The sequence below is a fragment of the Euleptes europaea genome, chromosome 2, assembly GCF_029931775.1.
Source record: "Euleptes europaea isolate rEulEur1 chromosome 2, rEulEur1.hap1, whole genome shotgun sequence".
Lineage (NCBI taxonomy): Eukaryota > Metazoa > Chordata > Lepidosauria > Squamata > Sphaerodactylidae > Euleptes > Euleptes europaea.
In genome coordinates, this window is record NC_079313.1 from 135,246,133 (window position 1) to 135,261,453 (window position 15,321).

The 15,321-nt window shown below is 47.5% G+C and overlaps 1 protein-coding gene across 1 annotated transcript; it reads right to left on the reverse strand.

Annotated features, from left to right (window-relative positions):
- Positions 1 to 4,785: 4,785 nt before the first annotated feature.
- Positions 4,786 to 15,058, reverse strand: TNFRSF6B (TNF receptor superfamily member 6b). The gene is made up of 5 exons (XM_056844910.1): positions 15,014 to 15,058; positions 12,735 to 13,119; positions 7,168 to 7,396; positions 6,116 to 6,141; positions 4,786 to 5,063 (listed from the first exon to the last, which is right to left on the reverse strand). The coding sequence occupies exons 1-5, from the start codon at positions 15,056 to 15,058 to the stop codon at positions 4,786 to 4,788; spliced, it is 963 nt and encodes a 320-aa protein (XP_056700888.1).
- Between the last annotated feature and the right edge of the window lie 263 nt (positions 15,059 to 15,321).

Below are 15,321 nucleotides of genomic sequence, written 5' to 3' on the forward strand. Positions count from 1 at the left end.
GGAGGGAAGGTGATTGTAAGCCGGTCTGATTCTGCCTTAAGTGGTAGAGAAAGTCGGCATTTAAAAATCAACTCGTCTTCTTCTAATAAGAAAGCAGTCTTTTGGTGGGACCCTTGGAAATGAAGGACTTTACGCTGCCTCTTACCTCAGACTCCAGAGGGGGACAAGATCAGAGAGATAGAGGGGACAAGACCCTGCGGGATCCTTTCTCTACTGCTCTGAACTATCCTTTTGATGTGTAGATTGCTACTCTCAGGGAAACTTCCTTCCTGCTTCTTCCTCACCTCCTCACACATGCAAGCACCCTCTTCTCCATCTTGCAACCATGAGTGAAGGACGCCAGTCCTGTATCTCCCTCCATCCTAGTTAGTTAGAATAGATAAGGAACTATATTGTTTTCTGTTGCCCCAGAAGGTCGGACCAGAACTAATGGGTTGAAATTAAATCCAAAGAGTTTCCGTCTAGACATTAAGAAGAATTTTCTAACAGAGCGTTTCCTCAGTGGAACAGGCTTCCTCGGGAGGTGGTAAACTCTTCTTCCCTGGAGGTTTTAAAGAAGAGGTTAGATGGCCATCTGTCAGCAATGCTGATTCTATGACCTTAAGCGGATGATGAGAGGGAGGGCACCTTGGCCATATTCTGGGCATGGAGTAGGGGTCACTGGGGGTGTGGGGTGGAGGTAGTTGTTCATTTCCTGCATTGTGCAGGGGGTTGGACTAGATGACCCTGGTGGTTCCTTCCAACTCTATGATTCTATATTTTACTCTGTCCTATCCAGAAATGGAGTTCCTACAATAGATGAAGCATATTAGTTGAATAGACAAAAGGCTCTGAGCAATTTTGTTCCTGGCACGCACAGACAGGATACTTTTGTCTTGCAGAAAGAATTTTTATACAGTCTTTCAACTGAAATAGGGTCGCCAAGGCAGGGAACATGTACCGTGTCACCATGCAAAAGTTAAAGAGGCAGTTCATCTGGGGAGGTTCAGCATGTCCCACTTGAAGGAGAATAGCCGCTTAAGAAAGGTCTTCCTGCATCGAGGGGTTCCCCACGGCTCTTTGGTACCAGCCAGCAACAGGGAAAGGAGAACACATGGGGCCGCCTTATACTGAACCTGACCATTGGTCTGTCAAGGCCAGTATTGTCTACTCAGGCTGGCAGCAGCTCTCCAGTGTAGCCAAATGGTTGCCATCTCCCGGACATGGTAACCAAGCGGACATGTGTCACAGCCATCCCAGACCTATGTCAAGCCCAGACGCTATGGAAAAAGGCTCCCATATGATCGAGTGAAACTGACAAGGAGGAACCATGGGCAGAAAAGCCCCTCGTGGAGAACCAGAGGGAATCCATTTTCTCTGTGCCCAGGTCGAGTCTCCAGCAGCAGCCATATAGCAGAGAGCGACTGGACACGCAGGCAGTTCACCCCACCCTCCATCTGCATGATTGATGGCTCATCGGAAACCCCCGAGATAACAGCATCAAAAGATCGCACCTCCGGCGTCAAAGGAATGAATCACCCAGGTGGAGCCCTGTGAACCTTTGTCTTGGACCGGATAATCCCATCAACCAACGTCTCCTGACTCTCCCGGAATGTGATCAGTCAATGGTTTGGGCTTAGTCTGTCCAAATTGCCCTCTGCCCCACCTCTCGGCCGACCATCAAGGTCTTTGTTCACTCGGTCGGTTTGGGTAGCACTGCCTGATCCCGCACTCCTCCCGCCTTGCTGGTGAAGTCATGGGAACCCCCTATCCCCTCTCCCTCGTCTCTGCCGCACGGAACCCAGGACGCCGTCTTCAGGATCAGGTGACTATCGCCCTAACTTCAAAAGGACCCTGCCAAATTGGCAAACGTTCTGCTTGTACCACCTTTATTCTCTAGGCTCTGTCGGAGTGTTGTGAAAGTGTATTTTGCTTGTGTGCGTATATATAATTGAGTAAAACCTTTCAAACAAAACCCATCACCTCCGCTTTATTCGGGGGGTCACGGAACGGGCTCTCGTATACACAGGTTAGATCCCGTTTAGTTATGCCTTTTGCCAGTTATTACTTTGCTATTCCCCATTTAGCAGCCCCATGGCACAGAGTGTTAAGCTGCAGTACTGCAGTCAAAAGCTCTGCTCACGACCTGAGTTCGATCCCGACGGAAGTCGGTTTCAGGTAGCCGGCTCAAGGTCGACTCAGCCTTCCATCCTTCCGAGGTCGGTCAAATGAGTACCCAGCTTGCTGGGGGTAAAGGGAAGATGACTGGGGAAGGCACTGGCAAACCACCCCGTAAACAAAGTCTGCCTAGAAAACGTCTGGATGTGATGTCTCCCCATGGGTCAGGAATGACCTGGTGCTTGCACAGGGGACCTTTACCTTTTTATTCCCCATTTAACTGTTCATAACTGAGCAATTTGGCTAACACCAGGGTCTCAAGCGGAGGTCTTTCACATCACTTGCTACCTGATCACATTAACTGGAGACGTCAGGGATTGAACCTGGGACCTTCTGCATTCTATTTGCCCCTCTACAACTGCAATTTCTTGTCAACACCATTGTCCTTATCAGGTCCTAATCAAGGTATGGGGGAGAAATCACATCACACGTTTTGAGGAAATCGTAAAAACAGAGATGCAACATCTGAAGTGTGGAATCTCTCTTTATTTTGAATGCAATATACACATAAGAGCTTCCATCCTTTTTATTGTTTTACTGAACGTATAAAACAAAATGGTACAGAAGGGCATTTTTATGAAAGGAACAAAGGTATATTTAACACCTGTGGAATCTTAAGCAGTTTCAATTGCATTGTTCATATAATACTGTTTTAGTACACTGTTCTCCGGTTTTGTAAGCCAGTTTTTATTGCATTGGTTGTTCTAACTGCCTTTTTAGCCATGGAATCTGCTTTGCGTCTCAGTGAGAAAGGAAGACAACCATCGAAGTAAATATCTAAAAAAATAAAAATGGATTTCACACCCTAATGCCCATCTGCTAGTTTTTGCTTTGATAAAATACCTCTATCCTAAGTGTATAACCCAGAAACCATAATAAAGTACTTAAACTGTAAGCTTTCCAAACTGAAATGACCCCCCCCCCCATTGACAGCCTTTGAAATCCGCTCTGTGAGAAGGTATTTTTCAAAGCCATCCACTCGAACATTCGCCTACCTGAGAGCTGCTCCCTAGATCTACTGGAAATGGGAGGGTAAATATGGAAGAAGAAGAGTTGATTTTTATATGCCGACTTTTTCTACCACTTAAGGGAGAATCAAACCGGCTTACAATCACCTTCCCTTCCCCTCCCCACAACAGACCTACCCTGTGAGGTAGGTGGGGCTGAGAGAGCTCTAAGAGAACTGTGACTTGCCCAAGGTTACCCAGCTGGCTTCATGTGGAGGAGTGGGGAAACCAACCCAGTTCAGATTAGCCTCCGCTGCTCATGTGGAGTGGGGAATCAGACCCGGTTCTCCGGATCAGAATCCACCGCTCCAAACCACTACACCATGCTGGCTCTCACACTGAAAGGGTTGTGTTCATGACGTTTTTCACACAGCACAGTCCCCTGGCTGACGCAAACATGATATGCTTTGATCAGGGCAGTTTGGACCTGTGGTGATCCCGCCTGAGATCAGAAAAGGTACATACTGTTCTATCGTATTAAAAAGGTAAAGGTCCCCTGTGCAAGCACCGGGTCATTCCTGACCCATGGGGTGACGTCACATCCCGACGTTTACTAGGCCGACTTTGTTTTACGGGGTGGTTTGCCAGTGCCTTCCCCAGTCATCATCCCTTTACCCCCAGCAAGCTGGGTACTCATTTTACCAACCTCGGAAGGATGGAAGGCTGAGTCAACCTTGAGCCGGCTACCTGAAACCGACTTCCGTTGGGCTCGAACTCAAGTCGTGAGCAGAGCTTGGACTGCAGTACTGCAGCTTACCACTCTGAGCCACGGGGCTCCTGACTCTATCGTATTAGCCTCCCCTTAACCAGGAATTTAAGGGTCCATTTGAAATCAGATAGCAGGTTCCTACCCTCATGAGTATAAAAATATTTTGAAAGGGCTACTGAATAATAGGTTTGAATAATTTGAGGTCTTTATTTTTTTAAATCAGCATCCTACACTTTCTTCCCAGTGCTTTGAAAACTGAAGAAGAGTGTGAAGGGGGGGGGGCGCACTAATCTTCTTGCTTCTTCTGTCTACCACATTTCCTCCCAAACACCCTCCCAGGGGCATACATGTGCCTCTCCTCTTCCACTCTATACTCACAACAACCCTGTGAGGTAGATTAGGCTGATAGAAAGTAACTGGCCGAAAGTCAAAGAGCACCTTATCACGACTGAGTGGGGGATACAAATCTGGGTCACCCCAGACTGAGTCTGGCACGCTAACCACTACACCCTATTGCCAAAAGCTAGAATTATGAAAAACAGCAAAATAAATTGTGCTAAAAAACTGAACGATCCATACAGGTCACAAAAGCCAGCTTTTTTTGGAAATCGGAATTTGGATTGATTAAGGAGCCAAGGTTTTTGTTTATTTAGGTATCACAGAATGCATTTTGCCTTTCCCTTAAAGTGGACAAAAAAAGCAAGAAGTGAGAGAGAAAAACCAAATCTTCTACCAAACTTAATTGTGGCCCTGCTTATTGCGAAGTCAAGTTATGACCTTTTTTAAGGAGGCAATTCCCGTTTCTGACCAGAGAGGAAGTTAAGAAAGCCGAACTGATCCAAAGTTATCGTGTTATCTTTTGCAGACGGGTGCTTTCCCCCAGCTCCAATCGAAGGGCACGCACCCAATTTCTTAATTTAAAGAGAAACGCTTCTGGATCTGGTCCTTCCTGCGATGGAGAAAGGACTGGACAGCCACCAAGAGCTCTTTGGTCACAGACTCTTCCGCGGGAGTGTTCCGGATCCTGGTGAGGTAGGAGTAGATCTTGGCCTGGAGCTGCATCTGGTTACTGTGGCCCTCCTTGGGCAGGGAGCCCTGCTCCAGCACCCGCTTCAAATGCCGCAGCCTCTTCAGCGAGGTGATCTGATTAACCACGTAGCCAATAAAAGCCTGTTCGCAATCTGGGTCCCCTGGAAAAGACAAGATGGAAATTCATCACGGCATGGAAAAGCCTGGCACAATCCCTCTATGCTTCCCCCCGCTGCCGACCAACCCTGCTGAGGTCATATTGTGGTGGGAAGCAGCGTGTCTCGTGGGCCAAACTAAAAGTGGCGGCAGCCACAGGCCTATCCCTTGCCAGCCAATGCTGTTTTAGAAGCACTTGTGGTTATAGGATCATAGAGTTGGAAGGGACCACCAAGGTCATCTAGTCCAATTCCCTGCACAATGCAGGAAATTCACAACTACCTCCCCCCCCACACCCCCAGTGACCCCTACTCCATGCCCAGAAGATGGCCCAGATGCCTCCTTCCCATGATCTGCCTAAGGTCATAGAATCAGCATTGCTGACAGATGGCCATCTAGCCTCTGCTTAAAAACCTCCAGAGAAGAAGAGCCCACCACCTCCCGAGGAAGCCTGTTCCACTGAGGATCCGCTCTGTTAGAAAAATCTTCCTAATGTCTAGACGGAAACTCCTTTGATTTAATTTCAACCAGTTGGTTCTGGTCCAACCTTCTGGGGCAACAGAAAACAACTCGGCACCATCCTCTATATGACAGCCCTTCAAGTACTTGAAGATGGTTATCATATCACCTCTCGATCTTCTCCTCTCCAGGCTAAACATACCCAGCTCCTTCAACCTTTCCTCATAGGACTTGGTCTCCAAGCCCCTCACCATCTTTGTTGCCGTCCTCTGGACACCTTCTAGCGTGTTTAAACCCTTCTTAAATTGTTCTTTAGAAATTGCCACAAGGGAGGGCCTCACGGCAATGTATATAGAACCACAACTGCTTCTAAAACAGCAGTGACGGGATAGACCCGTGCCTGCCATCATGTTTAGTTTGGCCCTAGGAGCGGCCACGAGCAGGTTCATTAGAGATGTGGCAAAGAAATTTTGTAAACAAATAAATAGGTCAAATAAACCTGCGGCCCTTAAGATTCTGTGAATCAACACATAATAGGGCCTTCCATCCCAAATCTGGACCTAGCAACCTTAAGGAAGCTGTTTGCTATCCTGCACACCCGAGGGCTGGCCTTTTGTGACAGGATAGGGACTGGACTTCAGTCTGCTAGCCCAAGCAAGGTGCACATCGGGGAGGGGCTGTGGCTCAGTGGTAGAGCCTCTGCTTGGCATGCAGAGGGTTCCTGGTTCAATCTTCGGCATCTCCAGTTAAAGGGATTGGGCAAGTAGGTGATGTGAAAGACCCCTGCCTGAGACCCTGGAGAGCTGCTGCAGATTTGAGTAGACAATACTGACTTTGATGGACCAAGGTCTGATTCAGTATAAGGCAGCTTTATGTGTTCAAGTGGGGAGTCAAACCTGGTTCACCAGATTAGAGTCCACTGCTCATGTGGAGGAGTGGGGAATCAAACCCAGTTCTCTAGGTTACAGTCTGCCGCCACACCACCCTGGTATAGGTTTGGTCAGTGCCTGGATGGTTAGGTTGGCTGGTGGGTGGGAAGGACAGGAGGAAGCAGGAAAAAGGGAGAGACTATGGGGGCTTTCGGGGCGGGGCTGTAGCTCAGTGGGAGAGCATCTGCTTGGCATGCAGAAGTTCCCACGTTCAATCCCCGGCATCTCCAGTTAAAGAGAATAGGCAAGTAGGTAATGTGAAAGATCCCTTCCTGAGACCCTGGAGAGCCGCTGCCGGTTTGAGTAGACAATACTGACTTTGATGGACCGAGGGTCTGATTCATTATAAGGCAGCTTCATGTGTTCACATTTAAAAGGGTTATAGATCAAATCAAGCCTGAACTGACTGTAGAAGTTAAAAATGACTAAACTGAGGCTATTGTACTTTGGTCACATTATGAGAAGACAAGAGTAACTGGAAAAGACAATCATGCTAGGAAAAGTTGAAAGCAGCAGGAAAAGAGGAAGACCCAACATGAGATGGATTGGCTCAAACAAGGAAGCCACGGCCCTCAGTTTGCAAGACCTGAGCAAGGCTGTTAAAGATAGGATGTTTTGGAGGACATTGATTCATAGGGTCGCCATAAGTTGGAAGCGACTTGACGGCACTTAACACACACACACGACGTTGAGGGAGGTTTGCTACCCTTCCGTAGCCAGTCAACCTGGCTGCAGATGCCTACCTGACCCTTCCTCTAGCCGTTCTAGGGGGCCCTTGGTTTGGTTGAGCTTGCAAGCTGTGCAGAGGGCATCGTGGAACTGGTTCCCAGGAACGATGAGCTCCAGGCCCTGCTCAGAGCAGTTGGTGTGTGGCTGACAGATCCCCGTGCTGGAGTTGGAGAAGGTCCCAGGAAGGCACTCTGCACATTTGGTGTCTTCGTGAGGGGTGCCTGCAAGAGAGAAGCGTTGGGAGAATTGAGTCAGCGCGTTGACAGTTTTGATCTGTGGCAAGGGTTGCCAAGATCCAGGTGGGGTCTGGAGATCTCCTGGAATTACAACTCATCTCCCGATTACAGAGAGCAGTTCTCCCAGAAGAAAGGGAAAAAAAACACATATCGTAGTACCTCTTATACAAAAAATACCATTAAATACAAATGTGGATTTCTAACAGCCAGCATGGTGTAGTGGTTAAGAGCAGTGGTTTGGAGTGGACTCTGATATGGAGAACCGGGTTTGATTCCCCACTCCTCCATATGAGCGGCAGAGACTAATCTGGTGAACCGGGTTGGTTTCCCCACTCCTACACATGAAGCCAGTCTGTATGGCATCGAGTCCCCACTGATCTTCCTTCCCATGCCTCTTGGAGGGCATAGCTAAATTTCGTGAAAGATTATACTGAACAAGAGCTAAATTACATGGAGGCAGCGCCAGCCACAAAATGTGCAGTAGGACACAAAGCTATCCGGCATAACTGTTCCTAGCATTTCCTTTAAGCATACAAATTTCCGCTTTGCTTCCCAGAGCAGGCCCTCCTGTTGTGAGAATTTGCAATTGAGCAAGAATCTGAATCTGGTTCTCCCTGACCCCACTCTAAACCGCCCAAACACGCGGCACCTCCTGTTTATCCGAAGTGCCAAACGGACCGGGGATTCCCAGGCTGGAAAGGGAAAACAGATAGTGAAAGTGGGCGGTGGCGTCCTTTCCTTTTGAAGAATGCAGAACTGCTGCCAATTCTCTTTCGAGTAAGAACGAGGACATGACTTCACACACCCCTTTGGCAAGAGGATCTTTCAGATGGGGTCACCGCCAGACATTGCAATGTATTAACGATGCACAGAGGCCAGGCTGGGGGTTGGTTCTGAAAGCCAAGACTGGGTGCTGAAAAGAGAGAGGCTGCAAGGGGAAGACCCTGTCCCGGAGGGCCCAAGCTAGCCTGATCTGTCAGATTTCGGAAGCTAAGCAAGGTCAGCCCTGGTTAGTACTTGGATGGGAGACCACCAAGTAAGTCCAGGGTTGCTGTGCAGTGGTAGGAAATGGCAAACCACCTCTATTTGTCTGCCCCGACCAGGATGGTCCAGACTAGCCTGATCTTGTCAGTTCTTGGTAGCTAAGCAGGGTCAGCCTTCATTAGTACTTGGATGGGAGACCACCAAGAAGGTCCGGGGTTTCTATGCAGTGGTAGGCAAATGCGATCTTGGGCTGCATCAACAGAAGTATAGTGTCCAGATCACATGAAGCGATGGTATCGCTTTACTCTGCTCTGGTTAGACCTCACCTAGAGGACTGTGTTCAGTTTTGGGCACCACAATTTAAGAAAGATGTAGACAAGCTGGAACATGTCCAGAGGAGGGCAACCAAGAGGGTGAGGGGTCTGGAGACCAAGTCCTAAGAGGAAAGGTTGAAGGAGCTGGGGATGTTTAGCCTGAAAAGGAGAAGACTGAGAGGGGATATGATAACCATCTTCAAGTACTTGAAGGGCTGTCATGTAGAGGATGGTGCATCTGCTTGGCCGGCAAAAGGTCCCAGGTTCAATCCCTGGCACCCCCAGTTTAAAAAAATAATCAGGTGAAGTGAAAGACCTCAGCCTGAGATTCTGGAGAGCCACTGCCAGTCTGAGTAGACAGTACTGACCTTGATGGATGCATAAAGGTTTGATTCAGTGTAAGGCAGCTTCACACATTTATGTGTCCAAAAAGCAGGGACTACTTGCCAGAATAGATCACACAGGTCAATCTGACTCAACAGAAAGGCAGCTTCACATACACTGACTTCGTTGTCGATCTCTGTTGTGTGACTCATAAAACACTTCCAGACAGACACCCCACACACATACACAAAACGTGTATAAAGCTGATCCCATTTATAAATTCCAGCTCCGATGAGTCACTTTGAAGATCACAGTTCTTCAAATCTGAACAAGTCATGCATTTGCCTGGCTACATCCCAGTTTTTTGACAATTGCTTATAGAAGTTCCTCATCGCTAGAAAACCAGGAAGCAGGGCGGTCTAGAGACTAGCGAGGCCTTCTAGCTCGAGAGCTGATGGCTTTGGGGTAGGCAACTGCAGAGATGAAGAAACTCTTTCTAACCATTGAATTTCAGAACAACAATGGGGGATGGGCGGCCGGATCGGTTCAAAGGGAATCTTGGTGGGGGAGAGAATGGCTCATGGACTCCTTGGACCTCTGAGAACACAAGTCCAGCCTACAACGTTCATCTAGTCCGGTATGTTATTTAACACCTTGTAATCTGTATAATGTGCAGCGTGAACCACCAAAAAGACAAATCAGCGGGTTCTAGATCAAAGCAACCCTGAACTCTCCCTAGAAGCTAAAATGACTAAATTGAGGCTGTCATACTTGGTGACCTCCTGAGAAGAAAAAGAGTCACTGGAAGAGAGAATAATTACATGAAAAGTTGAAGGCAGCAGGAAAAGAGGAAAAAGAAACAGGAGATGGATTGACTCAGTTAAGGAAGCCACGGCCCTCAGTTTGCAAGACCTGAGCAAGGCTGTTAATGATAGGACATTTTGGAGGTCATTAATTCATAGGGTTGCCATAAGTTGTAAGTGACTTGATGGCACATAACATACACAATCTGTACAATATAGGGCTGTGCACCATTCCCACTCACCCCCTGGTATTTTTCAGGTATGGGTTTATTAAACCTGGAGATTTTTGATAATCCGAAAAAGCCAAATATAAAGGATTCTGCTTTTTCGAATAATGGGACAATTTTCGGGTTTAATAAACCTGAACCCGAAAAATAACACTGCGCAAAGCTCCAGCCCTGAGCTTGGATCACCCTCCCCTACTTCCCCTGAAGTCGGAGGCTGTAGGGGAAAGCAATCTATGTGCAAGGGCAACAGGAAAAGAGGAAGACCCAACAGGGGATGGATTGACTCAGTCAAGGAAGCCACAGTCTTCAGTTTGTAAGACCTGACCCACGCTGTTAATGATAGGATGTTCTAGAGGTCATTAATTCATAGGGTTGCCATAACTTGTAAGTGACCTGATGACACATAACATACACAATCAGTACAATATAGGGCTGTGCACCATTTATTCCTGGTATTTTTCAGGTTCGGGTTTATTAAACCTGGAAATTTTCGATAATCCGAAAAAGCTGAATGTACAGGATTCGGCTTTTTCAAATAATGGAACAATTTTTGGGTTTAATAAACCTGAACATGAAAAATACGCTGCGCAGAGCTCGAGCCCTGCGCTTGTATTGCCCCCCACTGCCGCCCCCAAAGTCAGAAGCTGCAGGGGAGGGCGATCTATGCACAGGGGCATTCAAATACAGTAGTAAATATGGTAGAAGACAGAGCCAGGATGATCTTGATAGGCTGGAGAATTGGGCTAAAACCAATAAAATGCATTTCAACAGAGATAAATGTAAAGATCTGCATTTAGGTAGGGAAAATCAAATGCATAATTATAGGATGGGGGAGACTTGTCTTAGCAGTAGTGTGTGCGAAAAGGATCTTGGGGTCTTAGTAGACGAAACACTGAGCATGAGTCAGTAGTGTGATGCAGTAGATAAAAAGGCAAATGCAATCTTGGGCTGCATCAACAGAAGTATAGTGTCCGGATCACGCGAAGTGATGGTTAGACCTCACCTAGAATACTGTGTTCAGTTTTGGGCACCACAATTTCAGAAAGATGTAGACAAGCTGGAACGTGTCCAAAGGAGGGCAACCAAGATAGTGAGGGGTCTGGAGACCAAGTCCTATGAGGAAAGGTTGAAGGAGCTGGGTATGTTTAGCCAGGAGAGGAGGAGACTGAGAGGGGATATGATAACCATCTTCAAGTACTTGAAGGGCTGTCATATAGAGGATGGTGCTGAGTTGTTTTCTGTTGCCCCAGAAGGTCGGACCAGAACCAACGGGTTGAAATTAAATCAAAAGAGTTTCCATCTAGAAATTAGGTAGAATTTTCTAACAGTTAGAGTGGTTCCTCAGTGGAACAGGCTTCCTCGGGAGGTGGTAAGCTCTCCTTCTCTGGAGGTTTTTAAGCAGAGGCTAGATGGCCATCTGTCAGCAATGCTGATTCTATGACCGTAGGCAGTTCATGAGAGGGAGGGCATCTTGGTCGCTGGGGGTGTGTTGGGGAGGTAGTTGTGAAATTCCTGCATTGTGCTGGGGCTTGAACTAGATGACCCTGGTGGTCCCTTCCAACTCTATGATTCTATGTTTGCCCGCTTGGACCTCCAAGAAGGTCCGAACCAGCAAGCAGCATGGATCTGAACACCCTTGCCTTCAGATCCATGCTGCTTGCCGGCTCAGACCCATTTCAAATCCCCACTCAGCCATAAATCTCAGTGGTCCACCTTTTGGCTTTGCCTACTTCAAATGATCATTGCATGGATCAATGACGGAAGAACCATGCACTCCACCTTGAAATAAGGGTGGGATAAAGTGCCGTCAAGTCACAGTTGACTTACGGTAATCCAGTAGGGTTTTCAAGGCAAGAGACTAACACAGGTGGTTTGCTATTGCCTTCCTCTGCATAGAGACCCTGGTCTTCCTTGGTGGTCTCCCATCCAAGTACTAAGAATGACCGATCCTGCTTAGCTTCTGAGATCTGATGAGATCAGGCTAGCCTGAGCCATCCGACATACCAGCTATTATTTAGCCTGGGCCTATACTAAAATACCGGCTATTATTTAAAGTACCCAAAATAATTCAAGAGAGCTGTTATAACCTAAATGGTTAAAAAACTGAGCTACGCTCCCAGACATCCCCATTCAGATCTCATCTCGGCCAAACTAGGGTTCTCTCGGCCCCAAGCCGGCGATGTGGAGATTATAAGGCAGGCCTACCCCACAGGGTATTTAGATGGGAGACCACCAAGGAATACCAGGGTTGCTGTACAGAGGCACTGGCAAACCACCTCTGTTAGTCTCTTGCCGTGAAAACTCCAAAATGGGTCGCCATAAGTCGGCTGCGACTTGACGGCACTTTACACACACACACAGGAATCATAGAGAGAGAGAGTGTGGTGGTTAAGGTGTTGGAGTAGGGCATGGAAAACCCAAGTTCAAATCCCCACTCACATCATGGAAGCTTGCTGGCTGACCTTGGGCCAGTCACTCATCCTTAGCCCTGACCCTGGCTAGTATGTGGCAGGAGACCTCCAAGGAATACCAGGGCTATTCTAAGGATTATTACAAGATAATGGACATGAACCAATCTGAACCTCAGAAAAGCTCAGACGTTCTTTTATCAGCCAACGGCCCCTGCAGATATTTTCCCACCTGGGTAAAGGAGTTCGCCTATAATACATACCAGGCTGAGCGACTTCACTCCCCAGAGGACAGGTGGAATGAGGCATGCAGTAATCGTAGAAGAGGTTTAAGTAGTAGCCAGGTTTGCACTGGCATACCCGGTCGTGCGTGGCATTACACGGTCGCGCCTCCACTTCCAGGCTGCTGCAGATGTTGTTGCAATACAGACATTTGTCGAGGTAGTTCCAGTACTGGGTATAGTGGAGAGTGGGGCACCCCTGGCACTGGGTCGGCCTATCCTTGGTGCAGTGCTGCGCCATGAATGTTCCTGGCGGGCACTGCTGGCATACGAGTCTCTGGTGGGTAATGGGATCTTGCCATTCGTAAGTGGGATTGGAGCTAGAAACCGGAGTGTTCCAGAACACCAGGAGGCTGCAAACCATCCACTAGAGGGGAAAGAAAGCAAGCAGTCAGTCCTGGATTTGAGCAACATTTTCAGTTTTGCCTAGCATGGAAGGTTCTTCAGTCCCTTGGCTTTTCTACGTACTCTTTTCTGTATCAACCAATCTATCAATCAATATTCATTTTGGTACAAGATGAACACATGAAGCTGCCTTATACTGAATCAGACCCTTGGTCCATCAAAGTCAGTATTGTCCACTCAGACTGGGAGCGGCTCTCCAGGGTCTCAGGTAGAGGTCTTTCACATCACCTACTTGCCTAGTCCCTTTAACTGGAGATGCCGGGGATTGAACCTGGGACCTTCTGCATGCCAAACAGATGCTCTACCTCTGAGCCACGGCCCCTCCCAAAAAAACAGATGGGACACGAACCCACAATCCCTGGTTTAGGAAGATCAGCTCCATATATAAGTAAAAAGCAATGAAATTGAAGCTAGATTAAGAAGAAGAAGTTGGTTGTTATATGCAGACTTTCTCTACCACTTAAGGAAGAATCAAACCGGCTTACAATCACCTTCCCCTCCCCACAACAGACACCCAGTGAGGTAGATGGGGCTAAGGGAGAGTGTGACTAGCCCAAGGTCACCCAACTGGTTTCATGTGGAGGAGGGGGGGAACCAACCCAGTTCACTAGATTAGCCTCCGCTGCTCATGTAGAGGAGTGAGGAATCAAACTTGGTTCTCCAGATCAGAGTCCACCGTTCCAAACCACGACACCTTGCTGGCTCTCTAAGAGTACTAATAATAAATAAATAAATAAATAATAAATTAACATTATTATTAATAATAAATTTAAGTCAATAAACTATAAAATGGGGAGGTAATGCCATCTATGGAATGGAATTGTTCACTTCGGTCAGCCATTTACACATCCCACTCGTCCGAAGACAGAATTTGGCTACTGAGATGATTATCTCCCAGGAAGAGGAGAAGGGAAACATAAAAATGTTCAGATCTTCAGGGAAAGTTTGACAGAATGGGAATGATATACTGAGACCTAATATAATGTAAAAAAGGCAACGCAGGAAGACATGTTCTATGGTTCTCTTTTCTGTATCTTTTCCAGCCCCCTGGGGTCAGACCAAGGGCCCATCCAAGTATTCTGTTTCCAAAGGTCCTACACAGACCCTTCCTGTTAAGAGCAGGCCACAAAGTTAACAGCCCTTATCTGTCCCCCTGCACCTGGTCTTTAGGGGTATACTGCCTCAGAAGATGGAAGTTCTCTTTTGCTGTCATGGATCATGGCTGCCAACAGACCTACTGTCCACCATGATGCCGAAATTTAGTGTTACAAGACACAGCGAAACCTTTCTGTCCGCTCTCTCCACATTGATGCAAAAATTATTCATGGCATGGAAAGAGTGGACAGGGAGAAGCTTTTCTCCCTCTCTCGTAATACTAGAACGCGGGGGCATCTGCTGAAGCTGGAGGGTGAGGGATTCAAAGCAGATAAAAGGAAGTATTTCTTCACACAACGCATTGTTAAATTGTGGAACTCCCTGCCTCAGGATGTGGTGATGGCTGCCAGCTTGGAAGGCTTTAAGAGGGGAGTGGACATGTTCATGGAGGAGAGGGCTATCCATGGCTACTAGTAAAAATGGCTACTAGTCATGAGGCATACCTATTCTCTCCAGGATCAGAGGAGCAGGGCTATTATGTTAGGTGCTGTGGAACAAAGGCAGGATGGTGCTGCTGCAGTCCTCTTGCTTGTGGGCTTCCTAGAGGCACCTGGTTGGCCCCTGTGTGAACAGACTGCTGGATTTGATGGACCTTGGTCTGATCCAGCATGGCCTTTCTTATGTTCTTATTATTGGAACTTATTTACATGAACATTTACAAACAGAAAGAACTGACTGGAAAGAGGAGCCAGCAGCTTTACCTTGGATAGTTTCCTGACGGATGTCTTTTTGCCGTAGGAGGGCATCATACCAAATGCTCGGAGGTTCTTATTGGACATTCAAGGATTAAGAGATGTCTGCCGCCTTGTGGATCCTGCCGAGGAAGAGTTTTTCCTTTCCAACGTGAATTATACAGCTCGGGTCCAGGTCTGCAGCAGGAAAGGGAAGAAGAGAGAAAAAGAGAGCTGGTGATTTCCTCAACTTCTATACAAAACTCTGGAAGCCAAACACAAGGCAGAGACGGCTACGATGTGTTCTATACCTCGTTCCCATCAACGCACGCAAGCCA